The sequence below is a fragment of the Tiliqua scincoides genome, chromosome 3 (genome assembly GCF_035046505.1).
Source record: "Tiliqua scincoides isolate rTilSci1 chromosome 3, rTilSci1.hap2, whole genome shotgun sequence".
Taxonomy (NCBI): Eukaryota; Metazoa; Chordata; class Lepidosauria; order Squamata; family Scincidae; genus Tiliqua; species Tiliqua scincoides.
Genome location: NC_089823.1, coordinates 21,649,859 through 21,673,090, shown reverse-complemented (window position 1 = coordinate 21,673,090; position 23,232 = coordinate 21,649,859). Strand labels below are relative to the sequence as shown.

General features: G+C 41.7%; 1 protein-coding gene across 1 annotated transcript in view; it reads left to right on the top strand.

The window, feature by feature from the left end:
• The window catches only part of ARHGAP20 (Rho GTPase activating protein 20), a 97,660-nt gene that overhangs the window by 62,985 nt on the left and 11,443 nt on the right, over positions 1-23,232 (top strand). Inside the window, exons 4-9 of the mRNA XM_066621614.1 lie at positions 3,048-3,197; positions 6,825-6,866; positions 7,305-7,389; positions 9,420-9,497; positions 12,626-12,692; positions 16,878-17,066. Of these exons, the coding sequence (XP_066477711.1) occupies positions 3,048-3,197; positions 6,825-6,866; positions 7,305-7,389; positions 9,420-9,497; positions 12,626-12,692; positions 16,878-17,066 (611 nt within the window). The remainder of the gene's footprint in view (positions 1-3,047; positions 3,198-6,824; positions 6,867-7,304; positions 7,390-9,419; positions 9,498-12,625; positions 12,693-16,877; positions 17,067-23,232) is intronic.

Here is a 23,232-nt window from a genome sequence, read left to right as displayed (position 1 = left end):
CAGGTCTGGGAGGCGATCCCTCAGGAGACTATCCGCCACCTCATCAGGAGCATGCCCAGGCATTGTAGGGAGGTCATACAGGCACGTGGAGGCCACACACACTACTGAGCCTCATTTTGACTTGCTGTATGGACATTACATCGATGTTGGATCAGCCTGTAGTGTGTTTTTCCACTTCAATTTTGAGTATGACACCAAACCCAGACCTCCATGGGTTAATAAATGTGATTTCCATTGATGATTGTTGTGTGATTTTGTTGTCAGCACATTCAACTATGTCAGGAACAAAGCATTTAATAGGAATATTTCGTTCATTCAGATCTCGGATGTGTTGTTTAAGTGTTCCCTTTATTGTTTTGAGCAGCTTATATAGAACAGCTGTCCAACTTCCCTTTTATTTCCATAGAGTTCATACAGGCGAGTGTTTCCAGTGAGTTGTGCCCAGTGCAATGCTTACATCTGTGGGTGGTTGGGTTGGCGCCAGGTCCTCTGTGGCACAGTGTCCAGTCACAGCTGTTAATGTACTAGATGTGAATAGCTTTGAAAAAATTGGAGCCTCATAAATGTAGGTCAGTTCTCTGAAATCCATAAGGGTCAAGTGCTTTCACATTTGAGATCTAAATAGCTGGATGTAACCTACATTTATATTATAAACTAGACCAATTCTGAAGGATGTTATATGGTTCACTACTGCGTATTCAAGTCGTTACTTGGCCTTTTGGGAATCTACCCGAGGTGGTGATAGGAATGAGATGGGGGCTTTATGTGCACCCTCATATTGCTCCCTTATCTAGAGGAGAAGGTTATGAACATATTGGGGGATACACTTCTACTTTGAATGCAGGATCTCCTTGGGTGCAACATTCCGTACTTGAACCTATCAGAATGACAAGAGTGCAAGATGTTTAGGCCTGCTCCAAATCTCCAAATCCATGGGGTTTATCAAGGGGGGGTATTATTCAACTGAAGTTGTCGGAAAGCTCAGTTCAGAAGATTCCAGTACACAAGGAAGTTTTTAGATTATTTATTTGCAACCCCACTGGATGTTCAGACACTTAGTGAGCAAATCCCATGTTCCGAGTTCTGGAAGCTGCAATTCATTTTGGCACAGCCATGGAGCCTGCCTGAGTATGAATCTTTTCTGTCATTAATAGGTCAATTAATAAAGCGTGTGTTTATCCCTTTTTTCCTTTAATAGTTTTCAAAGTCTTCAAAAAATAAAATAAACTCAAGCAAAAAAAAAAAGCACTATTATTAAAAGCAAGAGCAAGCAACAAACCAAAAGAAGTATAACTTTGGAAAATAAAATGGTCATTAACGCAATGCAAATGACAGTAAGTGCTAAGTGAATCTCTCGGAAGGGACTTCATGGCATCTCAGTATAAAAGGCCTCATCTCCATTCTCTACCCTTCCAGCCCCAGCAAGGGGGGGGCGCCTAGAGTAGGGTCTCCAAAGATGATGTAAATGAAAGAGCGAGTTTATAAGGAAGAAAATGGTCTTTCATTCCATATATTCTGGGTTCAAACTCTTCATGACTTTATAGTTCAAATATATAAACTATAGTTCAAAACCAGCATTTAAGCCAGTCTAGATCTTTTCATGCAGAATATGTTCACTATTGGAAATGATGAGTTTCCAGGCTTTGTGGTGATGCTGCAAATCCCAGCAAGGTCTGAGATACTGCAGAAAAACCAGTAGGGGCCAACTCCCTTGTCATGTCTCTATCTTTTTGTGCTCCTTTTGATGTAGTAGGAGTAGGGATTGGGTAAGTATATGTCTTGTAGAATGCATTTTGCCAGATCTTTGAGTTGACATTCCTTTCCACTTTCATAATAGTTGACACAGAGAGACAAACTACATGTTACCCTAAATGCTAACAGTTCAGTATGGTTTTTCTGTATTTTATAAAAAGCATGTAGAGGGGCTGTGTATAGTGGTGAAACTGTGAAGGGGGAGTAGAGAGTCTTTAGTCCTTTGCTTATGCCGTGATTTCGATTCTGATTGTGACTCCTAAAGAAAAAAAAACTTTGAGTTCCAATTGGAATTGTTTTTCTACCCAAAAATACCATTGCGGGGCTGGGGGGTGGCAGGATCAGGATTTAAAACATGGCCGGGACAAAGTACTAAACCTTTTCAACACATGCACTTGCTTGATTTTGTCATCTTTCGCAGCTCACCTCCCAGTCACACTCTTTATAAAGGAAAAGACCACCCCACCAAGCTATATTGCATTTAGCATAACATTTAGCTCTTTGACTTGTTGTTTTTTTTCTTAGATTATACAGGCCCCAGTATCCCAGTATCCATGGGGGTTCTGTTCTAGAACCCCCCCATGGATACTGAAAACCACGGACACCCATCACTGCGACCCCCCCCCCCCCGTGCAATTTAGACTTACTCCAGCCGATAATTGTTCCGTAAACTAGGTCACTACAAACTTAGGAGCTCATAGCAACCTTCAGGTTACTTCCTGGCAGCCTGGTCATTTCTAAGTACTGTAACTAGATAGTGGTTAATGGGAAACAGAATGTAACCACTTCCTATTAACCTCCATCTAGTTCTTTTTTTTAAAAAACCAGGCTGCTGGGAGGCAGCCTCCTCCTTTAAGGAATTTTTTTGGCTGGGGTAAGTTCTTAAGCAAGCTCGTGGGGGAGGGGATTGTGGAGCCCTGGACTTAGACCTAGTTTAAGGAACAATTACTGACCCAAGTAAGTCTAAATCACGTGTGGGGGCTCCCGCATCCGTGGATAAATCAATCTGCAATATGGGATCCGCGGTTATAGGGGGCCCCTGTACAACACTGGAAACAGCTCTTTTCCCTGTAGAAACTGGTTTGGTCCAACAAATTTAGATTGTGAGGTTACAGAGCCTTCTGTTATTTCAGTCGTTTTGCCTGCAGAGCTGTGGCAGTTGTAAACTCCTGTTTTGTAGCAAATGCAGGCGTAATTGTGTTATATATTTCAATTTAATTGAAATGTTTGTCAAGTTTATATTTCTAACGATTTGGTGGTGGTGTACTATAATAATAAACCTTCCTCAATTTCAGATCTCAGCTGCATTTCAAATTGAAGAGCCAAGCACACCTCTGTGAAATATGGACAGCTTCTTGCATGGAGGAAGTCTGTGAGGGTAGTACTAACCCAGAAAGGTCTTTCGTTTTAGGATGGCCAACCACGAACTGTGTGGCTTGTTTCAGGTATACGAGGTTCTTAATATTTTGCCTTGTTACGTTCATCCAACTGAATCCAAGAATAACCAGGGGTGCAACCGGGGAGGGGGTAGGCAGATGGGGAAGAGATGGGGAAGATTGGGCCAGGGACTGGGTGGTTTTGACAATGGTGGCACCTGCCTAATCATAACCCCCTTCTTGAGCCTGATCTGCCTTCAAGGATCAACACAGACTTCCAGCAGTCAAAACTCCCTCATGAGATATAGTGGAGGCCATGGAGGCATCTCCATGTGGGGAGTTATTTAGGATTGGGCTGTAAAACTGCAGTCTACAACCATTTACTCCAGAGCAGTCTTGCTGAGCTCCTTAATATTTGAACTTCTGGGTTGATGAAGAAAAATATTTAATGGGTGCGCTTCCTTGTCTTCCGTCAAACTCTGAAGCAGTCTCCATTTTAAATACTACGTCTTTGTCAAAAGAGATTTTAGGATTACAGTCATGCGCCATTTAACAACAGGGCGCAATCCTTGTTGTCAAGCAGCGCTTGACGCAATCCAGACCCTCCGCAGGGGAGGGGATGCTCCACTCCCCTTCCCTCCAGAGGGTTGTCTGAGCCTCCCAGAGGCAGCGCACGCCCGAGCGCTGCCTTTGCAAGGCTCAGACTGAGCGAAGTTGCATCTCCCACATCACTTCTGGTTTCATGGAGGAACCCGGAAACTGCGTGATAGAGATGCAATTTCCCTTAGTCTGAGCCTTGCAGAGGCAGCGTGTGGATGTGCACTGCCTTTGGGAGACTCAGACGACCCTCTGGAGGGGAGAGGAGCAGAACTCCCTTCACTTTCGGTGGGTTGGGGGGGTGTGCCTCCGACACCCACGTGACCACACGTAGTCATTGGTTATGCGATCCTGGTGCAAGCTGGAACATTGCAAACTGGCGCACCCCTGTAGATGTAAGCAGAGGTGTGGTACACAGGAAAGTAAGTTGAGCATGTGAAAAACGTTTTACAAGAGTTCTGTAATATTTAAATTCACAAGAATGTGGTAAGCAAAACGTTTTAAAATAAAGTCCAAATATTCATGAAGCAAAGTCTGTGGAGCAACAAACACTTTTTTGAACATGCTCTTTAAATCCATGGAGCTATTGAAACTCTGTCTGTGAATGATGAAGAGATAGAAGCAAAGGATATAAGAACTGATGGGTGCCCTGCTAAAGTCATAGCCCCTGATGACATTTGTCAACCTTTGTCTCAGCTTACTGCTCACACTCCTAGCCAACTTTCAACTTAGGATCTCAGCAACCCAGATTTTAAGCAGTGAGGTCAGTGCCGTTAACAGTGGACAATGTGCTGCAGCTCTCCAAGCCTGTCCTCCATTGGTGGAATAATGTGTTCAGTTTTCATTGTCCCTTCAGATACTTGAAACTGGTCTTATTCTGAACACATGGTTTATGTGCAGCCTTCATTTGGCACTCTATTCTGCATGGCTTTTGAGATTTTGAACAGATGGTGCCCTTTGTACATTTCTGGATGGGTGTTTTGTGAGTGTGTAAGATCTGAAGTTGATGTGGTTTGGAAGCTCCATGTCTGGACGCTTCTGGCACCCAGAGGGTTCTGTGTTGCCTCGGCGTACTGCATGAGTTATCCTGAACTGGTAGCCATTTTGTTGTCGTTTGAGCATCTTCATCCCTGGCTGACCAGAAACAAAGAACTTGGGTTTGAGCTACTCTGTTGAACCACGAAATCTACCTGATTTCCAAAAGCAGGAAACTTGCTAGTTCAGGTGATACCCCTCCACCATCTAATTTTACAAATGAATCCTGGTGAGCACCCACAAGCTATAAAAAAACAGGGTCACACACTGTCCTCTATGAACTTGCTGAGGTCCAGTGTCAGAAGCACTTGAGAAGAAGTGCTTCTACCCAGAGAAGCTGCATCAAGGTTTTTGTTTTATTTTCCCTAATCCCTTTAGTATCCCTACCAACCTTTCTGTCCCCCCCTTTTTTCCTCTTCCTAGTTAATCTGTGCATTATTTTAATCCCTTGCATTTCCCCTTGATTTTTCATCCTTTTAACAATCAACATAAAAGATTATCTGCCTTATCTCAGTTCATTCAGGATGGTGTGGGTTTCCTCGACTATCAGACCACCCATGTTCCATTACTGGTTGGTTTGAAAGGGACCCCTCCCCCAGATCTTGGGGCTCTTTGTTTAATATGGAAGGGAGGCTTCCCTTCTTTCTGGGCCTTCTACTTTGGATAGCAGAAGCAAAGACTACCTCTCCCCAATTCAATTCCAGTTTAGTCAGCAAAGAAAGTGAAGCAGCAGGTGAAGTGTTGGTAGCTAACCATGAGGTGCTACACTCTGTCTGACCTTTGTTTTCCCTTACAGAGAATAACGTTTTCCTTCTTCATCCAAAAGCTGTAATTAGCCACAGGCTAAGAGCACAAAAACTGTGCTGTAAATTTCGTCTTTTGCAATTCATGGCAACTTCAGGAGGACAATTTATGTTGGAGAAGCAGTGTGGGGGACACTGTATTAAAACACACCTCACATTGCAGCCCAGTTTAAATTGGGAAGCCATATTGGCCATATTGCTTTCAGAAAGCAAATAAATAAACCAGTGATTTTCAACCTTTTTCAGCTCATGGCACACTGGCAAGACACTAAAATGGTCAAGGCCCACCATCAGTTTTTTGATAATTGATAAGGCACACTGCCCTGTCACATCCTCCAATGGCCCTACTAATAAATGACCCTCTTCCAAATTTCCGTAGCACACCTGGGGACTAGTCGTGCCACACCAGTGTGCCATGGCACAGTGGTTGAAAATGGCTGAAATAAACAAATTGCTCCAACTGTGGAGCTCACAGTATTGCATCTTGTTTGGTTGGAAAACCCTTTAGGGCGCAATCCTAACCAACTTTCCATCACTGACATAGCTGTGCCAATGTGGTGTGCACTGCATCCTGCAGTGCGGAGGTAGTCAAGGGGGCCACCTCAAGCTAAGGACATGTTTGTAGCCTTACCTTGGGGGCTGCATTGCGGCTAAGTCAGTGCTGGAACATTGGTTAGGATTGTGCCCTTAGTCTCTTAAATGTTACCACACATTCAGAGCATTCATACACTCCCCAAGTTTAACATATGCATTCTGCTAAGTAAACCACATGGCACTTGTATACCACTCTCATACTTTTCACATGCATAATCTAATGCCTAGCCAGCACTAGTGTAGAGCTGCCCATCATCTTTTCTGCTGGAACCTTTTCCACCAGTGATACTCAGGTCTATCCATCTCTAGACCTTGTGTACTGATAGTATTTATGGGCAGTTGACATTATGAACATTCCATAAAACCGTAGTGACTGAGATTATTTCTAGGAAGGTCTCATTTTGAGCCTCTAAATTCAGAACGTTTAGAACAAATAGCTATGGTGGCTTCAAAAATTGCACCCTGGTCTTTTATTTGCAGTTATATACTTTTGGGATTGTACGTAAATTGACCAAGACACACATGTTTCTACAGGTTCTTTTCTTCTAATTTGATACCTCTTTTCTCCACCCCAGTGCTCTAAGATATTGTCCAAAGTTGGTTTGTACTTGAATAGATGTTATTGTACTGTCTTGCAACTGTGTAAAACTTGTTTTTATTGTTTCAGTTCCGTTGCAGAGAAAGAGAAGTGGCACACTTCCCTTCAAAGGTACTGATCCATAATAACAAAACAGGCAATGAAAAGCTTTGTCTTGTCAATCCCTGTTGAACTGAGGGCAGTTCCCTTTTCTAGCTTCTCTAGTCAAAGTGGGGTTCATTTTGGTTTTCCCAGAGTAAAATCAGTCACAGTTTGTAAAGTCACATTAAGAAGAGTGATATAATTTTTGATAATTAAATTTGTTCAGACTTTGGTCAAGCAAGATTTTATTTTGTAGAATCATAATTCAGTTGTTCAGAGGGTATAATCAAGCGGTTTGTCCTTCTCATTTTAACAGCCTCTTAAAGGCAAACCGCTTAACCAGCATAGCAATGAAGGAAGTTCTACTTTTTATAGCATCCAGTGAATCAGCACCATAAAATGGTTCTACCATTGATTATTTGGAATTAATTGTTTTTAAAACTGCTTCATTTCTGCTTCCTTCAACAGTCGGATCACAGAAGAGAAAGCAAAAGACTATCCCAAGAGCATTCCCTTGAAGATTATTGCAAAGGATATTGGAAATTGTGCATATGTAAGTGTTCCTAAGACACAGTGTGAATTTAGGAGAATGTCAACATGGCAATTATGTATGTTCATTGCCAAACAGCTATAGAAATTCAAAGGGTATGATGGTCAACATTTATTCTGAGCTTAAAGTTTAGGGGTGTTTTAGAAGATAATTAACTGATAGTGAAGAATACCTCTCTTTAGATTGCATTTGCATTCAGAGATTCTATTTCAGGTTTCTTTCTTCTAACTAGCCATATAAAAAGCAGGACTTACAGCTTATGAAACATTTGTAGGATGTGACACAGCTATTGGATACGCAGTCCTGACTTTGCATGACTGTTGCAATGATCTGTGGTATTCCACGAAACAGTGCATAGCTTTAATACATGGAAAATCCATTTACTAGTCAGTGGCAGACACCCAAGATTTTATTTAACCCTTTCTGAAAAACAAAACAAACCAACTAGGATAGTTGGGGTTCTGATACAGTGTTCATCGACAAAGGGCTGTTGTAGTAATTTGGACTGAACCAAGCTCAGTTGAGATGTATTGAGAGCTGCCTTTTGTCTGTCATGTATGCACACAAATTGTGCAGTGGTTCAAAACATTTACAGTGTGGGGGGTCCACAGGACTGGTCATCCTTGAAAGACAACATAGCAGTGCCAGAAATATCACTGACAAGGTGAAAGAGTGGCAGATGGAAACTTCCTAAAGATCTAAATTCTTTCTGTAAAGCTGCACTTCCTTTTTTGGTGGAGCAGCTGGAGATCTTTGGGAATTGTTTTATTTGATGTGAGAGTTCGGGTTAGCAAGAGAGGGAGGCATTTGCAGCACAAATCATTTTATTATATTCTAGCCAAAGGCAAACCGTATGCAAATGTGCTGACCTACTCCTGGGTGCCAGATGTCATTGCTTTGGGGAAATGTTAATTTTTTTGTTTATATTATGATCATTCACTTATATCCTCAGGCAAAAATAGACTGCTTTCATACTCCTTTGCTTCAGTTTTCTTGGCAGTGTATTGTTTCAGTGGCTTAGGCAGAAGGACATTCTGGAGATTTTGTGGAATGCAAACTGGCACAAGGTTTTGTGACCTGGGAATTCTGTAGCCAATTTTAAAAAATTGAAGTGAAATTTCATATATAGTAGAGTTAGAACTGAAGAATGATTGTCAGACTGAAGTGTGGAAGTTCTGAGTCTGATACACCTCCCCTGATGGTCCCATCAGGGCTAGTGAGAGAGCTCAGTGTCTGTGGAGAAAATATTTCTAGAAAATGATTCCACATTGGAAGCTTTGGTCTTGCATGGTTTGGGGAAAAAATTTCTAAGAAATTTCTTAGAAATGGGAGAGCCCCCAAATAAATAAAAAAAAGCACAATCTGGTATGGAGGAGACCGAGGGCCAAACTGTGTGTTACATTGGAGCTCTTTGATTAGAACCTCCAATGTAATTTTCTTATAAAGAAAAAAAAAACTTTTTGAAGGGAGGGGGACAATTTGGATTTGATAGTGTAGGCGAGATTTGGATCTTGATTCCATGATTAACCCTTCCTCCAATATCTCTTAGCCATGAAAAAGAAACATAGGCACAGATAGCTAAGGATAGTGGGGTGGGGGGGTGATGTTGATTCATAGTATTAATACGTTTGAATCAAGGCTGTGGCATGGGGTAAAAAGGTTGGACCTTCCCTTGCTGTAACCGTGTTCCAAATTGTCCTTCCCCTTAACTGCTTTTACAAGAAGAAAATTCTGGTAACTAGATCTCCAAATTCAGAGCTCCAACATAATGTGTAGTTTGACCTGGAAAAACACCAAGCAAATGTGAAGGGCTTTTTGCTGAAAAGGTATATAAATATTTTTAATATTATATAACAAGTAAATCCACTTTTCCTTGTTGGTTCCCGTTATGTTATTTTCTGGACCTTGACATTAGCTCAGGTTCTAGCTAATGTTTTCAATTGCTATTGTCCTATAAATGTCCAACTGTTTGGACTTTTAAAATGTTGTCATTTTGATATTAATTTGTGATTTCTTTCCTTCTCCTTCCCCAGTCAAAAACTTTAACTGTAACCAACACCAATACAGCAAATGATGTCATCTTCATGGCTCTGCAGCAGCTGGGAATTAATGTGAGATTTGACAACTTACTACTTTAAAAATGTATATTGCTGTATAATAATATATTGCTAATAATATCAGTGATCCATTGCCTGTTGGAAAGGAATAGTGGAAATGGAAAGGCTCTCAAAAGTGCTAGCAATATGGAAAGGAAGTGTTCTACCTTACCGTCATGATTCAGTGCAATTATAACTTGTCCTGCAAATACAGTTTCCTAAGATGCACCTGCCTTGTGTCAGTTGGGCTGATACAAAGTCATGGGCCCATTTTGCAAGGAATGATGAAATCAGCAGCATTTGCCACTATGCCCGCCTAGGGCAAATTGGTCCCTGCATTTGTCCTATATAAGAAGAAGCTGCCCACAAATTGCTTGTTTCAGTGTGTGATGTGTACAGCATAAGTAACCATGGGCTAGTGGCATGTTTCCAGCTGATTCAGAGGCAGTGTGTACTTTTTAGATGGCCAGTCAGTTCCTTAAAATCATTAGCATTGCTAGTCATATTGCTCATCTCAGCTCTGCACCTGAATTTGAGGTTAAACATGTAAGAGTTCATAATACTTGAGCATATATTCTTGAAAATTTGCTTTTTCCCCCCTACTGTTTTGCTGTTTTTATCTATTTCTGGCCTTCTGCAACACCAGCTGTGTTGTTAGACCTCGTATTTTTTCCTGCTAGCCTGCTTCTTATCATAGCCCCAAAATTCCATGATAACCCCAAAACTTCACAGGAACATTTGTTCCCTTATCTGGAGGAGATGAAGGGTAAGCCTCTGCTACCCCAGTGGGTCTTTTTGGACCTGCTCCAGTGGTTTTGCTGGCGCTAGACTTTGAGGACCTTGGTAGGTGATTCGAGGCCTGGAAGGAGGATAGGATATTGGCAGAGCTGTTTCCACCAATAATCACCCCCTTCCTGCTCTCGACACACCCTCATCCCTGCCCTGGTCGCCACCTGGTTTTTCCCCTTGGCAACCCTGTTCAGCCCATCTCCCACCCACCCCTCCACCAATGTAACGATTTCCAGCGGCAGCCAGGCTGTGCTCTATGGCACATAATATTTTATGATAATCATAAAGCTCACTGCATGTACCGGTACATGTGTTCTGGTGATGCAGGCGCTGGATAGGATTGGGCTGTTCTCTGTTTCATGCCTTAATATAATTCTTATCTTATATATAATATAATTCTAAAAATTTTTTAGGTTGAACTGTTAAAAGGGTACTCTTGCAGGCATATCCTTCACGATGGGGAGCACTTCATTGTGTGTTCCCATTTCTTAGGGTTCTATTTGCAAGTAGGAGGCTGTTCAGATTAATATTTCAGCACTGATTCCATGGTATAAAAAGACCCACTCAGCCTTGCCCATGTGGTCATATTAGTCACCTTTATCTGCTTGCAGTCTGCAATTGCACCATTCAGCAGTAGTAGCTGTACTTCAGGGCTTGCATTTGGACCAAGGATCCTTGGGCTGCACTCAGAGGCTTTCTGGTTTATGTCCAGTCCAGATGCTAAATCTGTGCAAAGGGCCATTAGAGGTGTGAAATGCAGGAGGAAAGGAACGCAGCAGATTGTTTTGCCTCCGTTTGGTTCTTCTTTATTGTGCCATCTATGAAGTTTCCTGTGTGGAAGCAATGGCGGAATTCATCCCTTTCCATTACACTCTGATCTTGCACTAGGTCAGTCTCAAGGTCTTGTATAATACCTTGCTCACTGCAGATTGCAGATGTCTTTGAGCTTGTGGCTGGCTCTATAAGTCCATATATTGCAAAGGATGCGCAAATATTGTTATTTATTGTTATACAAATCATTGTAACGCGCTGTGTGTGGGGCTGCCCTTGAAGATGATTCGGGAACTGCAACTAGTGCAGAATGTGGCGGCCCGGCTAGTTACTGGAGGTAGATGGTTTGACTCTGACAGTCCACTTCTCCAGTGGCTGCACTTGCTGCCCATTCGTTTCCGGGCCCAATTCAAGGTGCTGGTTTTGAACTTTAAAGCCCTATACTGCTCTGGGCCAGGGTATCTTAGTGATCGCTTACTCCCATACAGTCTGGCTTGTCCTGTTAGGTCATCAGAGAAGGCCTTTTTACAAGTGCCGCCGCCCAGGGAGGTACATGGGGCGGCAACAAGAGATATGGCCTTCTCAGTAGTGGCACCTATGGAATTCCGTCCCCCTTGACTTAAGAACTGCTCCCTCTCTTGAAACTTTCTGGCGAGGCCTGAAGACTCTTCTGTTTAGACAAGACTTCTGAGTTCCTGGCCTTTTTAACATCATTTTAACATCTTTTAATTCCTTTTTATCACCTGGTTACAGGCCTGGATCCAGCTGCTGCTGTATGCTCTTTTACACATTTATCTGACTACTGTTTTTAATGATGTATTGCAAATATGTTTTTATCTGTTTTTAAATTATGTTTTTTAATTTATGTTTTTAACCTTTGTTGTAAGCCGCCTTGAGTCCCCCCGGGGAGAAAGGCAGGGTAAAAATAAAGTTAATAATAATAATAAGTTTAGATCAGTGTTTCTCAAACTTTTAGGGAGTGTTACACCCTAAATAAGTCTTTGCAGGGGAGGGACGAGGGCAGCGACGATATGATCCCCAGGATCATATCGCTAAGGGGGGCAAGGGCGTGCCTTTACTTACTATGGGCAGAAGCAAGGAGCAGGAGGTATGGGTAGCCCCATGCAGCTCTCCACTGGGCTCCCCGAGTGTTGAGAAAAAGTGTGTGCAATCCACCTCCTGAAAACCAGAAGTGGTTTGTGTGTGCTGTTTCTCAATATTCTAACACTCAGGCTGTGCAGGGCTCCCCACACCTCCTGCTCTTTGCTTCTGCCCACAGTAAATAAAAGTAAGTAAAAGCACCCCCTTGCCCCCCTTAATACCGCAATCCTGGGAACCACATTGCTACCTCCCCCTTCCCTGCCCCTTCAAGGGATGGGAAAACTACACAAACTGGTGACCTACCAGTTTGAGAACCACTGGTTTTGAAGTTTTGCTGTTTGAGTTCTAAAAAAATATTTGATCTTTAAATTAGGGCTGTGTGTTAATTAGGTCTGTGTTCAAGCTGAAGATTTTAATTTATGATTTTTTTTAAACATCAGCTTCTTATTCATTGTAATGGCTGTGGGATTTTATTTTTAAAGGGCTCTGAAAAAGAGTATCGGCTGTGGGTGAATTCTGGGAAAGAAGATGCCCCGTATCCCCTTATTGGTAAGTTTCATGAAAGTATATTTTTGTATTTATTATATATATATTTTTATCAAGTTCCATCCCAAGGCTTCAGAGCAAATTACAACAGCTTAAAAAGAGAATAAAATACATAAACAAAGCCCAAAAGTAAAGACTATCCTACCACACACCTGTTTAATCCTGATTGTTTGAGAGCCAGCACAAAGAGGGAGGTTTTGCATCTAGCATGTTTTCGGGCTCAGAATCTGACATACTTCTAAGGAAGGTAGTTTCACAAGTGGGAGAGGGCCCTGCAAATACCTTTCTTCAGGTCCTTGCTTTTCGAATTTTGACCATGTAGATGGTCAATAAGGTGCTCTCAGTGAATATTGCAGAGTAAGCTTTCCTTTAAAAATACGACAGGTGTTTGAAAACATAGAAGTGTGGATCCTCATATTCTCAGTTCCCTTTGCTATGTTGTAGAGCAGTGGTTTCCAAACTGTGGGTCAGGCACAAGCTTGATGGTTACACAACTCACTTCTTTGGTTTGCCAAGCTGTTCAGATAGTGTGGTTGGTTTGCTTTTAAGTCCCAAAGTGACTGAAGGGGCTGGACAGGGTGGATCACAGACTTCTGTAGTCTACTGCTATATGCCATATTAAAAAATAGTACTATATGCTGCTGTTTCCTCTTAGCTGTGATCTTCTTTGCTATAAATCATTAAATACAAATTGGACAGAAACATTCAAGTTTTCCCCCCAAAGTGATTATAGTTGCAAGCACATAAGCGTATATTGAGAATAGGGCTATATTCGTAGAACAATACTGTTTTATCTTTGAGGATTTTAATTTAGCTCTCTGCATGTAATTTTGTTTCCATATTTGAGATTTTTGCACTGAGAAACTTGAAAGCAGATGGAAAGACTTTAGTTCTCCAAGTCTCTTCCTGTGTAGTGCAGAACATGGTCTTCTCTTGCACATCGGACACTGAAGTGACGCTACATTTGATACTCTCCCAGGAGCTTAATGAAGGATGCCAAGGGCCCTGTTTCCATTGCAATCTGATTTGCAGTGGGAGTTGCACAGATGCACATCAGAAAGCAAATTGTGGCCCTTATTGCTTCAGCTTTGTTCCCTGCCTGCCACTACGCCCACAAACAGATTTCAGGTTTCATTGCTTCCAAGTACATTTTAAGTGACTAATGCTTTTCAATATTGCACAAAAATGAATAGGCACATTATGGGTTATTTTGACCCAGGAAGAAACATGTTTCAATTAATTTAGTGATTAATATCTTCCTTTTGGGGTCATAAAGTGACTTGGCTGTAGTCTCTGTGTATTTCTTGTGGTCTACAGTAAATGGACTTGAATCAAAGGCTCACAAGGCAAAGAGAAAATTCTGTATTGACATGCAGAAACAAAAACAGCATAGCATACAGGACATAAAAATCTGTAATAGGGGCACAAATGCTTTGGATCCAACAACTATGCATTTCAGAACTCTGTGTCCAGGTGACCAATCAGATACTTCTGGAAACTCACAAGCTGGCTCACAGCCATCCGTTTTTGTTTGTTACCAGCTTTTGGTATTCAGAGGCTTACAGCCTCGGAAAATTGAGATTCTGTCTCATTGCCCTGAATAAACAAGTTGATGGACACATCCTCTGTGAAATTATCTGGTTGTTTAATATAGCTTTCTGCCCAAGCGGCCATCATTGCATCTTGTACTGTAATCTGAAGCTAGAATTTTATTACAGCAGTGGTTCTCAAACTGGTGGGTCGTGACCCACCAGCCTGAGAACAAATACTGTTGCCAGAGGCAGGCAGAGATGCGATCCACAGGATCGTGCTGCTGCAGGACACCTAGGGGCTTTTTTAAAACATACCTGAGTCCCTGCTGGCATCCAGGGGGTGTGGGGAGCCGTGCAGAGCTCTCTGCAAGGCTATCCGCACCTCTAAACACTGACAAAATGCCATTGCATTGTGATCTCGAAATCGCATGTTAAAAAAAAAAAGTCCCTGGGTCTCCTGCATTGGCATGATCCTGGAGATTGCATTGCTGCTCTCTACCCTGCTCCCTCAAAGACTTACCCTGGTCCTCAAACTCCCTGAGAGTTTGAGAACCAGTGTATTAGGGATTCTTTCCAGACAGAGTATCCTCAGCCAAATTTCTTCCTGAATTTGGAAGTTTTAAATGATCTTGGAAGTTTGGCCTTGTTTCCAGAGTGGAAATGATATTTGTCACTATTTCATGGTTGTTTTCAAGTTGTTCAGAACACCGCACACACTCACCTATTTATTTTTATCCTATCTTTCTCCCGTTGGCATGGGTGCTCAAGGCAGTTGAGCATAAAATAAAATATTTATAAATAAATATGTATAACATATTATATATGTATAACATATTATTTATAAATATGTATAACATAAAATATACCTAATATAACAATAAATCTACCCATAAAACAACCAATTAAAGCAGCAGGCAATATGAGAACAATTGCATATAAATATATAAACAGAAACATGTGGTTTATTGCAGTGTTCAGTTCTGTTAGCTTAGTGGTTCTCAAACTTTATAGCTCCAGGACCCACTTTTTCAGAACGATAGTTTGACAGGATCCATCTGAAGTGATATCATTAACCTGGAAGGGATGTCATGGCCCAAAGTGATGTCAGGAAAATTTTTAACATCCCCATATGATAAAATCAAGTCAATTAAGTAAGTAAATTAAAAGTTTATAATAAGTATACATTTAAAAATTTATTTAAAATAAAGAAGAACCCTCTTAACCCTCCCAAGCAATTGCTGATCTGTTTTAAAAAAAATTCCTCAAACATCCCAAAGGCTGCAATCCTATACACACTTACCTGGAAGTAAGTCCTATTGATTATCATTGTTTAAAACATATACTTAGTAGCCTGTTAAAAGTACAGATCTGTAACGTTTCCCCAAATGCAGTCAGATACCATAGTAGTATCAAGTCTAAAATGGTTGGCAACCTTCAGTCTTGAAAGACTATGGTATAAGCCTACAGCACCCGGTATTCCCAGGCGGTCTCCCATCCAAATACTAACCAGGCCTGAACCTGCTTAGCTTCTAAGATCAGAAGAGATTGGGCATGTGCAAGTCTAAAATAGGAAAATAAAATACACATTGAAATGAATGAGGACCCGCTTGAAATTGGCTCACGACCCACCTAGTGGATCCCAACCCACAGTTTGAGAAACTCTACGTTAGCTCATTTTGACTTGTGTCCACCTCTGCAGCCATCTTACTGAAGCTAAGCATGTCTGGGTCTGATCAGTTCCTGGATATGTGATTGCCTCAGAAGCGCATGAAAGCAAAACAGGGTTTGGTATCAGTTGGCCCTAACAATGCTTTGTGTTGACTAATGTGCTGAGTACATTAAATGTGTAAATCATTGTCAATAAGCCTGGCACATCATGGATTTATACAAGAGGTTCTACTCCCGTTTCTTAGGAGCTGACATTACTGAGATGAGCCAAAATAACCTTTCCATTTTCACCATCCCATTCACTGACAGAAAAAGGGGGGAGGTTGTCAATTTGAGAGACAATGGAGGTGTGAAATTGGGGGTTAAGGAGTGTGAAACTCAATTTCAGTCCTCCTAGTTTATGATGGCCACAGTTTCTTCCCCAGGATTCTTCCCCACAGTTTCTTCCCCTGCTCCTGTCAGAGTGATGCTATGTAGTTATATAGTGTTAATCCAAGGGGGATTCTGGGAAAAAGTGGAGGCTGCCAGTTCTCTCCCCCCCCCCTTCGCACAAACCCTTTCAGAATGTTGCTATATCATCACACAGCATCTCGGAGAGAGGGAAGAATGTAAGGAAAACAGGTCACCACCTGGAGTCCCCCCACCCCATTCAGCCTCAAGTTCTAATTTGAGGGCATTTGGCACAGTACTGAAGGAACCAGACAACAAGGGAGGGAATGGGAGAAAAGGTTTATCAAAAAATGAGAGTGAAGTGGGCAGTTCTGATTTTAAGAAATGAAGATGAAAATGAGAGAGAGGCTTATCAAAAGAAATGCAGTATGAAGACAAATTTGGAAGATGAGCATTCACAGTGTAGGTGAAATCAATAGAATATATTTGTTCAGAGGTTTTTAGAGAAATGTCATTGCAACATATCAAGGAAGTGCTCTTTGGTTGCCTCATCCGCACTCAGTGCAAATTAAATTCTCTTCCTCTTTTCTTTGAGCAGGACATGAATATCCGTTTGGAATTAAAATGAGCCACATTCGGGACACTTTGCCTCAGACACAGGGATCAAAGGACTGTGTCTGCCCTCCGGACCTTCAGGGGGCCTTCCTGATGGAACAGCTGCCCCGGGAACGTCAGTGCCAGTTTATACTCAAGCCAAGTCACCTGGCCACCAGCCATCAGCTGAATGGTGAGTCTCTCCCCTTACAGAAGCCTGGTTCAGAAAGAGCGTGTTCAGATTAACTCTGTATTGCAGCAAGCCAACCTGCTGAAATGTAGGCAGAGGAGGACACAAGAGTGAAGGAGACAAGAGATTTTGCCAAATAATTTTCTTCTGAGAATTCTTTTCATATTAAACAAAGCTTGCTTTTCAACAAGCCAAAGCCAGCAAGGAAATGGCCAAATTTTTTCATTTTATTGCCTGTATTTATGAATGACTAGAGCTTTTGTTTTGTTCCAGAAAATAATGATCTACCAGGCTTCCTGTCACAATAACAAGGAGACAACTGGATGGGTCTAGTTGTCTCACTAGTTTTATACACAAATATTTCTCTAGGCTTTAGGTGACATGCCTCACCTATATCCTTCAAATTCATTTATATGTTTTTGAGTCACATTTCTCGTTCCATCTTGAGGACTTTCAGTGTTGAGACTTAAAAGGAAAAAAGAAAAGATGAGAAAAGAAGACTTGCATGTGAGCCTGTTCCTCTAGTTTTTTAAAGTTTCTGGCTTCAGGAAACCCTTTTCACATTAGCTTGGGAGGCAAGGAGGCCCTGCCAGATCTGCAAAGGATTCTGGGAACCATTCCAGGGTGCACATTTGGTTCCTGCAGAATCACTGTTGAGTCTTGCTGTTGCTTCTTGTGCTTTCTGACCTAGTCCTAGGATCCTAAACATTCCCTTGCACTTATGCATTGCTAGGGTATTTGGGGTGTGGTAAGCAAATTTCCTTTAAGGAAGACAGGTGTGCCATTACTGAGGTCTGCATTGTGGGACACTGGATACAGTTCTAGGACTCCATGGCTGAAACACATCTTTAAAAATCACCAGTATATGAAAACTGAAACCCACTTCTGCACCACCATTTGACCCTGAACTGAGATTCAGCATTTCTTTGTACTTCTCTCTTTTTTGCTAGCTTAATGCTTTTAGGAGTAGAACGCTGCATTGCTTTTGTTGAACAAACTAATCTCTGTGACTTCATTATAAATTAGTGTATTATAACAAGCATGGATATGCTTGGAATCAGAGGACTTGTTCCAGTCCCACCTCTAGTCTCTGCCTCCTGGTTATGCAATTAGCTGTTTCTAAAGCAGCTTTGTAAAGATAACGAACGTTGATCCTCTTCTACCCATCATACACTTAGCTGACACAGAACTGGTTAGCTTCGTGCAATGTTGGCTTAGGAAGAGACCGAGGCTCCACTGTCCCTGCCCCCGGGCCCAATCTGTCCCATTTAACACCCCCCCCCCAGAAAAACCTCTCCCCACTTCTAGACCACCCTCCCACCAACCCTCCCCCTGCTACCTGGTGTGAACCTTACCTTCAACGGTGGATGTCAGGGGGTATGCAGTGTCCACTGAATGGCACAGACCTTCCTGCTAGAGCTGCATATTTACTGGGTGTCAAAAATTGCTTTATGGTGCTTTTACAACACCCGGCGCTATGGCTGCAGTATCAGCACCCATAGGATTGGGCTCACAGTCAACAAAATGCTTGAAAAGGGCACTGTAGTTCTGGGATAAATGATTTCCGTTTCAGAATTTAAACTCTGCAAAGCTTAAACTCTGCAAAGATGCCCTTCAATCGATTTTTCCTGTCTGTTTCCCTTGACGTTGGAGAGTATCCTACTCTCCAGTCTTGCACATTCAAGCCTCATAGTAATGTTTCTCTGTGCTTGTAGCATTCACACTCTGTCCCTTTTTGGCCACATTAATCCCTTGCCCCTTTTATACCTGTTCCTTTCCATCTGTTCTATGCAAACACTTCCTGCCAACTACTTGAACAATTTAGGTCCTGTCTTCCTACATTTATCAGGATCCTGTTCTCAGAGCAGTTATATGTTTACAGATGCACCCTCTTGTGGCTACTTAATGCTGCAGTAAGAAGCATTGCTCAGGATAGATTTGCTGTGCACTCATATTTCCAATACAGTATTTTCTTAGAAACTACCGTGGATAAAAACTTTCAACTTTCTTTTTCTTTAAGCACTTGAAACACTGGGCTTTGTTTCCTGGTAAAGGAATTAATATCTTCTAAAGCCTGTTTCGCGGAGGACACTGTGATGGTTAAAGTTTATAAAACTAGTGAATAAGCACCTGATGCTACAGCTTTGCTAAAGTAGCTGTGGATCTCATCAGAAATCTCAATGGGAGAGAACTGGTAGCCCCTGTAAGCATGGAACATAAACTTCACCAGTGACTCTTTTGTTTTGTTTAAGCAGATTTGTCTTTACATTTCACAAAAAAGTCTCTACTTCACTCTGCTTTTCAGAACACACAGATTGGTGTAACATTTTTTGCCACTTTGGACATCCTTGCCTCCTGCTGAGACAACCAAAGGACAGCTGCCCAGGCTTTCCCAGAATGCACCAGCAGCGTGGTAGATGTTTGTACAGGAATTAGATTGACACATGGTTCCAGAAAGGGAAATGATGTGCAAACCTGCTCTGCTTTGTTTGTTTAGACAGCATCAACTGGCAAAGTCACAACCTGGCTACAAAAATACATCCAAACAGTTCCCTGTAAAAGGCACTTTGTCTCTTGGGGGTTTTTCTCTGCATGTTGATAGGCAAATAAATATCCAGAACACTCACTTCTCAGCTATGTCTGTTGTATTGACATTACTAACATTTCTTGTAATATAATTTATCACTTCAGATTGTCCAGCATCCAAGTACTTATGTAACCATCTGTTACAAGGCACTGGTGCATAGTAAACTGGTCTCATCAAATTATTGAGAAATACTCAGAGAATTTTTTTTTTTACAAGGGCAAGAGAGGCTTTAAAATTGTCAAATAAGCAAAATGTTTTCTGTTGAATGTTGGAGACATTTCTTAATAGATTATGATATGAGGATATGGTAATAACTTTTAAAAGATTTTAAATTTATGCACATCAATGCACCGGATTTTAGGGGCATCTCCTCATAGCAGTTTTTTATACTCAGAAGCAGGACCCATTGAGTTCAATGGAACTTATTCCCAAGTAAGAATGCACAGGACTGAAACATTTGCGTGATATTTGCTTCTAGCCCCAATCTAGTGCCAGCAGCATGCTATCCCGTATCCCAGTGTGATTCAAACTGTGAGGCGCAGCTCCCTGGGGAGGCACCACAAACGCACAGGGGAGGCGTGGGATGTCCTCTCGCAGCGATACAGTCACACCAGCTTTCCTGGGCAGAATGTGAGCCCCTCCATCCCCAAATAAAACACTTCCTATTTTAACAGTTTTTAAAGTGATTTATAAATCTTGTTGTTTGACTGAAGAGGAGAGGCTGTATTTTTAAAGTGATGAATCTTGAAGGGAATACTTGAATACTTGAAGGGAATACTTATCAGCCATTGATGAAGTGATTGCCAGCCCAATCCTATTCCTGGGAGTAAGCCCCATTGACTGTAATGGGACTTACTTCTGAGTAGACATTCATAGGATTGAGCTGTGCATCTCCTAGTATAGGAGACAAATCAGCCTCCTAACCAAACCCTTATCAGCTCTGATATATTTTCATGGTCTATTTTTATTTTCCCCACCAGCTGCTGGAAAAATTTAATGTAATTTAATTAATAAAGGGTTCAATCCTATCCAAGGAGAATGGGAGAAATGACTAGTTGGATTGGGGTCCACAGAGGTGTGTGTGTGTAATGTTGGTCAGACTAGGTGTTCACAAAGTTCATTTGATAAAACAATTCAACTGGTATGCTTACAAAGTTAAAAAAATGAGTCCTCCTGGACCAGACAAAATTTACCTACTCCAGCATCCTGTCTCCAACAATGATCCACAGCTGATCATTTATATTATATTATATTGTTATATTATTTTATATTACACACACACACATATATCTGCAAGAGGGATCTGAAGGCCTTAGGAGTGGACCTCAACAAGTGGGAAACCCTGGCCTCTGAGCGGCCCGCTTGGAGGCAGGCTGTGCAGCATGGTATTTCCCAGTTTGAAGAGACACTTGGCCAACAGACTGAGGCAAAGAAGGAAGGCCCATAGCCAGGGAGACAGACCAGGGACGGACTGCACTTGCTCCCGGTGTGGAAGGGATTGTCACTCCCGAATCAGCCTTTTCAGCCACACTAGACGCTGTTCCAGAACCACCATTCAGAGCGCGATACCATAGTCTTTCGAAACTGAAGGTTGCCAACAACATTAATAATATATTTTTAAGATCTGCATTTAATTAATGATATGATTAATATAATTAATATTAATATAGTTAATATTTCTGGCCACTTCCTGTTTAATGATGTCACTTCCAGCCCTCAGGAATATGATGGGGAGTCATGGCCAACAGCCACAGGGGTCAAGGGAGCTATGGGCCGGAAAAGTTTGAGTACCACTGCCGTATCTCCATAATGGAAGAGGGGTAGCCTGGCTGCAGAGTATCTCATGTTTGTGTCTGGGTTTGTTTTGTAAACAAGGGACAGGTATATTGCAGTGTTGAAGGGGGTGGAGTGGACAGCATTGAAATATAAGAAATCGAAAGTTTCGCTTAATGCTACAGTGTGGGAGAATTTGGCATTTACAGAACTTTTGAAAGTAATTGAGAACCTTTTAAAAGCACTGGTATAGAGGTAAAGAGGTTTGAATTCTCATCACCTAAGATTTGTTAGGAACTGTTCAGTAGTTGCCCATGACACTTGCACAGCCACATCCTCCATAGCATTAACTGTTGTAGGTGATGCACTGCAGAAGGAGAATTGTGTTTCTCAGCTACATAATACTGTGATATCAGTACTAGAAAAATGCTGTTTCCTTTCATGGCTACTTTGAGAAAAGACATTTGAATCCCATACAGTAACTCACAGTGCTTACTTATTTCACAAAATAGCTCATGGTCTAGAAAGGGCTTAATAAGATTCTTAAGCCCCCCCCCCCCCCAAATAATGTTCCTGGAGGAATCTAGATCACAGCATAGTTGGATCCACTTCATTCATGCTTATACAGATACAAATACAGGTCAGCGCCACTTAAGGATGTGGATACATTCTCTGATTCCCATTGTTATGCAATTAAGTCATTAAGTGAACATTCAGTCCAATGTATTGCCTTTGTTGTGTAAACAGACATTAGCTGGCTGCACAGGCTAGTGAAGATAGATTGGCTATTTGCATTAAGAGCCTCTCGGTTGTGTAAATAGATACTCTGCTGCAGGCTATGGGAGACACAAATTGCCTCTTCCGGAGCATCTTTATTGTACAGCGACCACAGTCATATATGTGGTCCATCTTTAAGTGAACGGTTGTTGACTGGTGCGCACCTGTATTTGTCTTTTTTTATCTGCAGTGGACCCCTGTGGTAACCCCGGCATAATTCAGTGTCTCTTGTATTTGAGCTCCCTGAGGCATCTGGTGGGCTACTGTGAGACACAGCTGAACTTAGATGGGCCTATGTCCTGATCCAGTGGGGCTCTTTGTATGTTCTTACGTTAAGGTGCTGGTTTTGACTTCTAATGTGCTGAATAGCTTCAGTCCACCTGTCCTTAGCACTCTGCATGTCTCTGTGATTTGGCCAGTTGGCTTTGTCAAAACAAGCAGCGTTCAGACCTCATGGTTTGCAGAAATGAATTGACAAACAACTAATTAAGAATTTCATCCTATATTCAAAAACAAGCCAAGCATAGTGTTAAAACTTAGCCCGCTTATATTCTCACAAAGCTGAGAATTTTCACTAACCATTATAAGTTTTAAAAACAAAATGAATTTTGAGTCAGATGCTGTCCCTGTTGCTGACTATTACTCTAAGCTTTTAGTATTCCTCCCACTCCCAAGTTTAAACTGATCCTTTGTAATTACATGCTGAAAGCAGCTATTATAGCCAAAAGGATATCGGGGAATTAATATTTTCCTGGGTGATGTGAACAGAAATGTGGAACCAGTTTTGGTCTAAGGGTTCCATTGTCAGTTTTAAACTGACCAGAGGGTAACTTAAAATGTTTATGAAAAGATATTCTCTTACAAATGCCCACACAGTGATATGTGAACTTCCAAATTTTCTCTGTCTTACAGAAACGTGCCGTAGTACACAAACACTGGGACTTGCACTTTGTTCCGCATGCATTAATGCACCACTTTGCAGAGGTGCGTCTAGCACTTTTTTCTTTGTGCACACATGCACATATCCATATT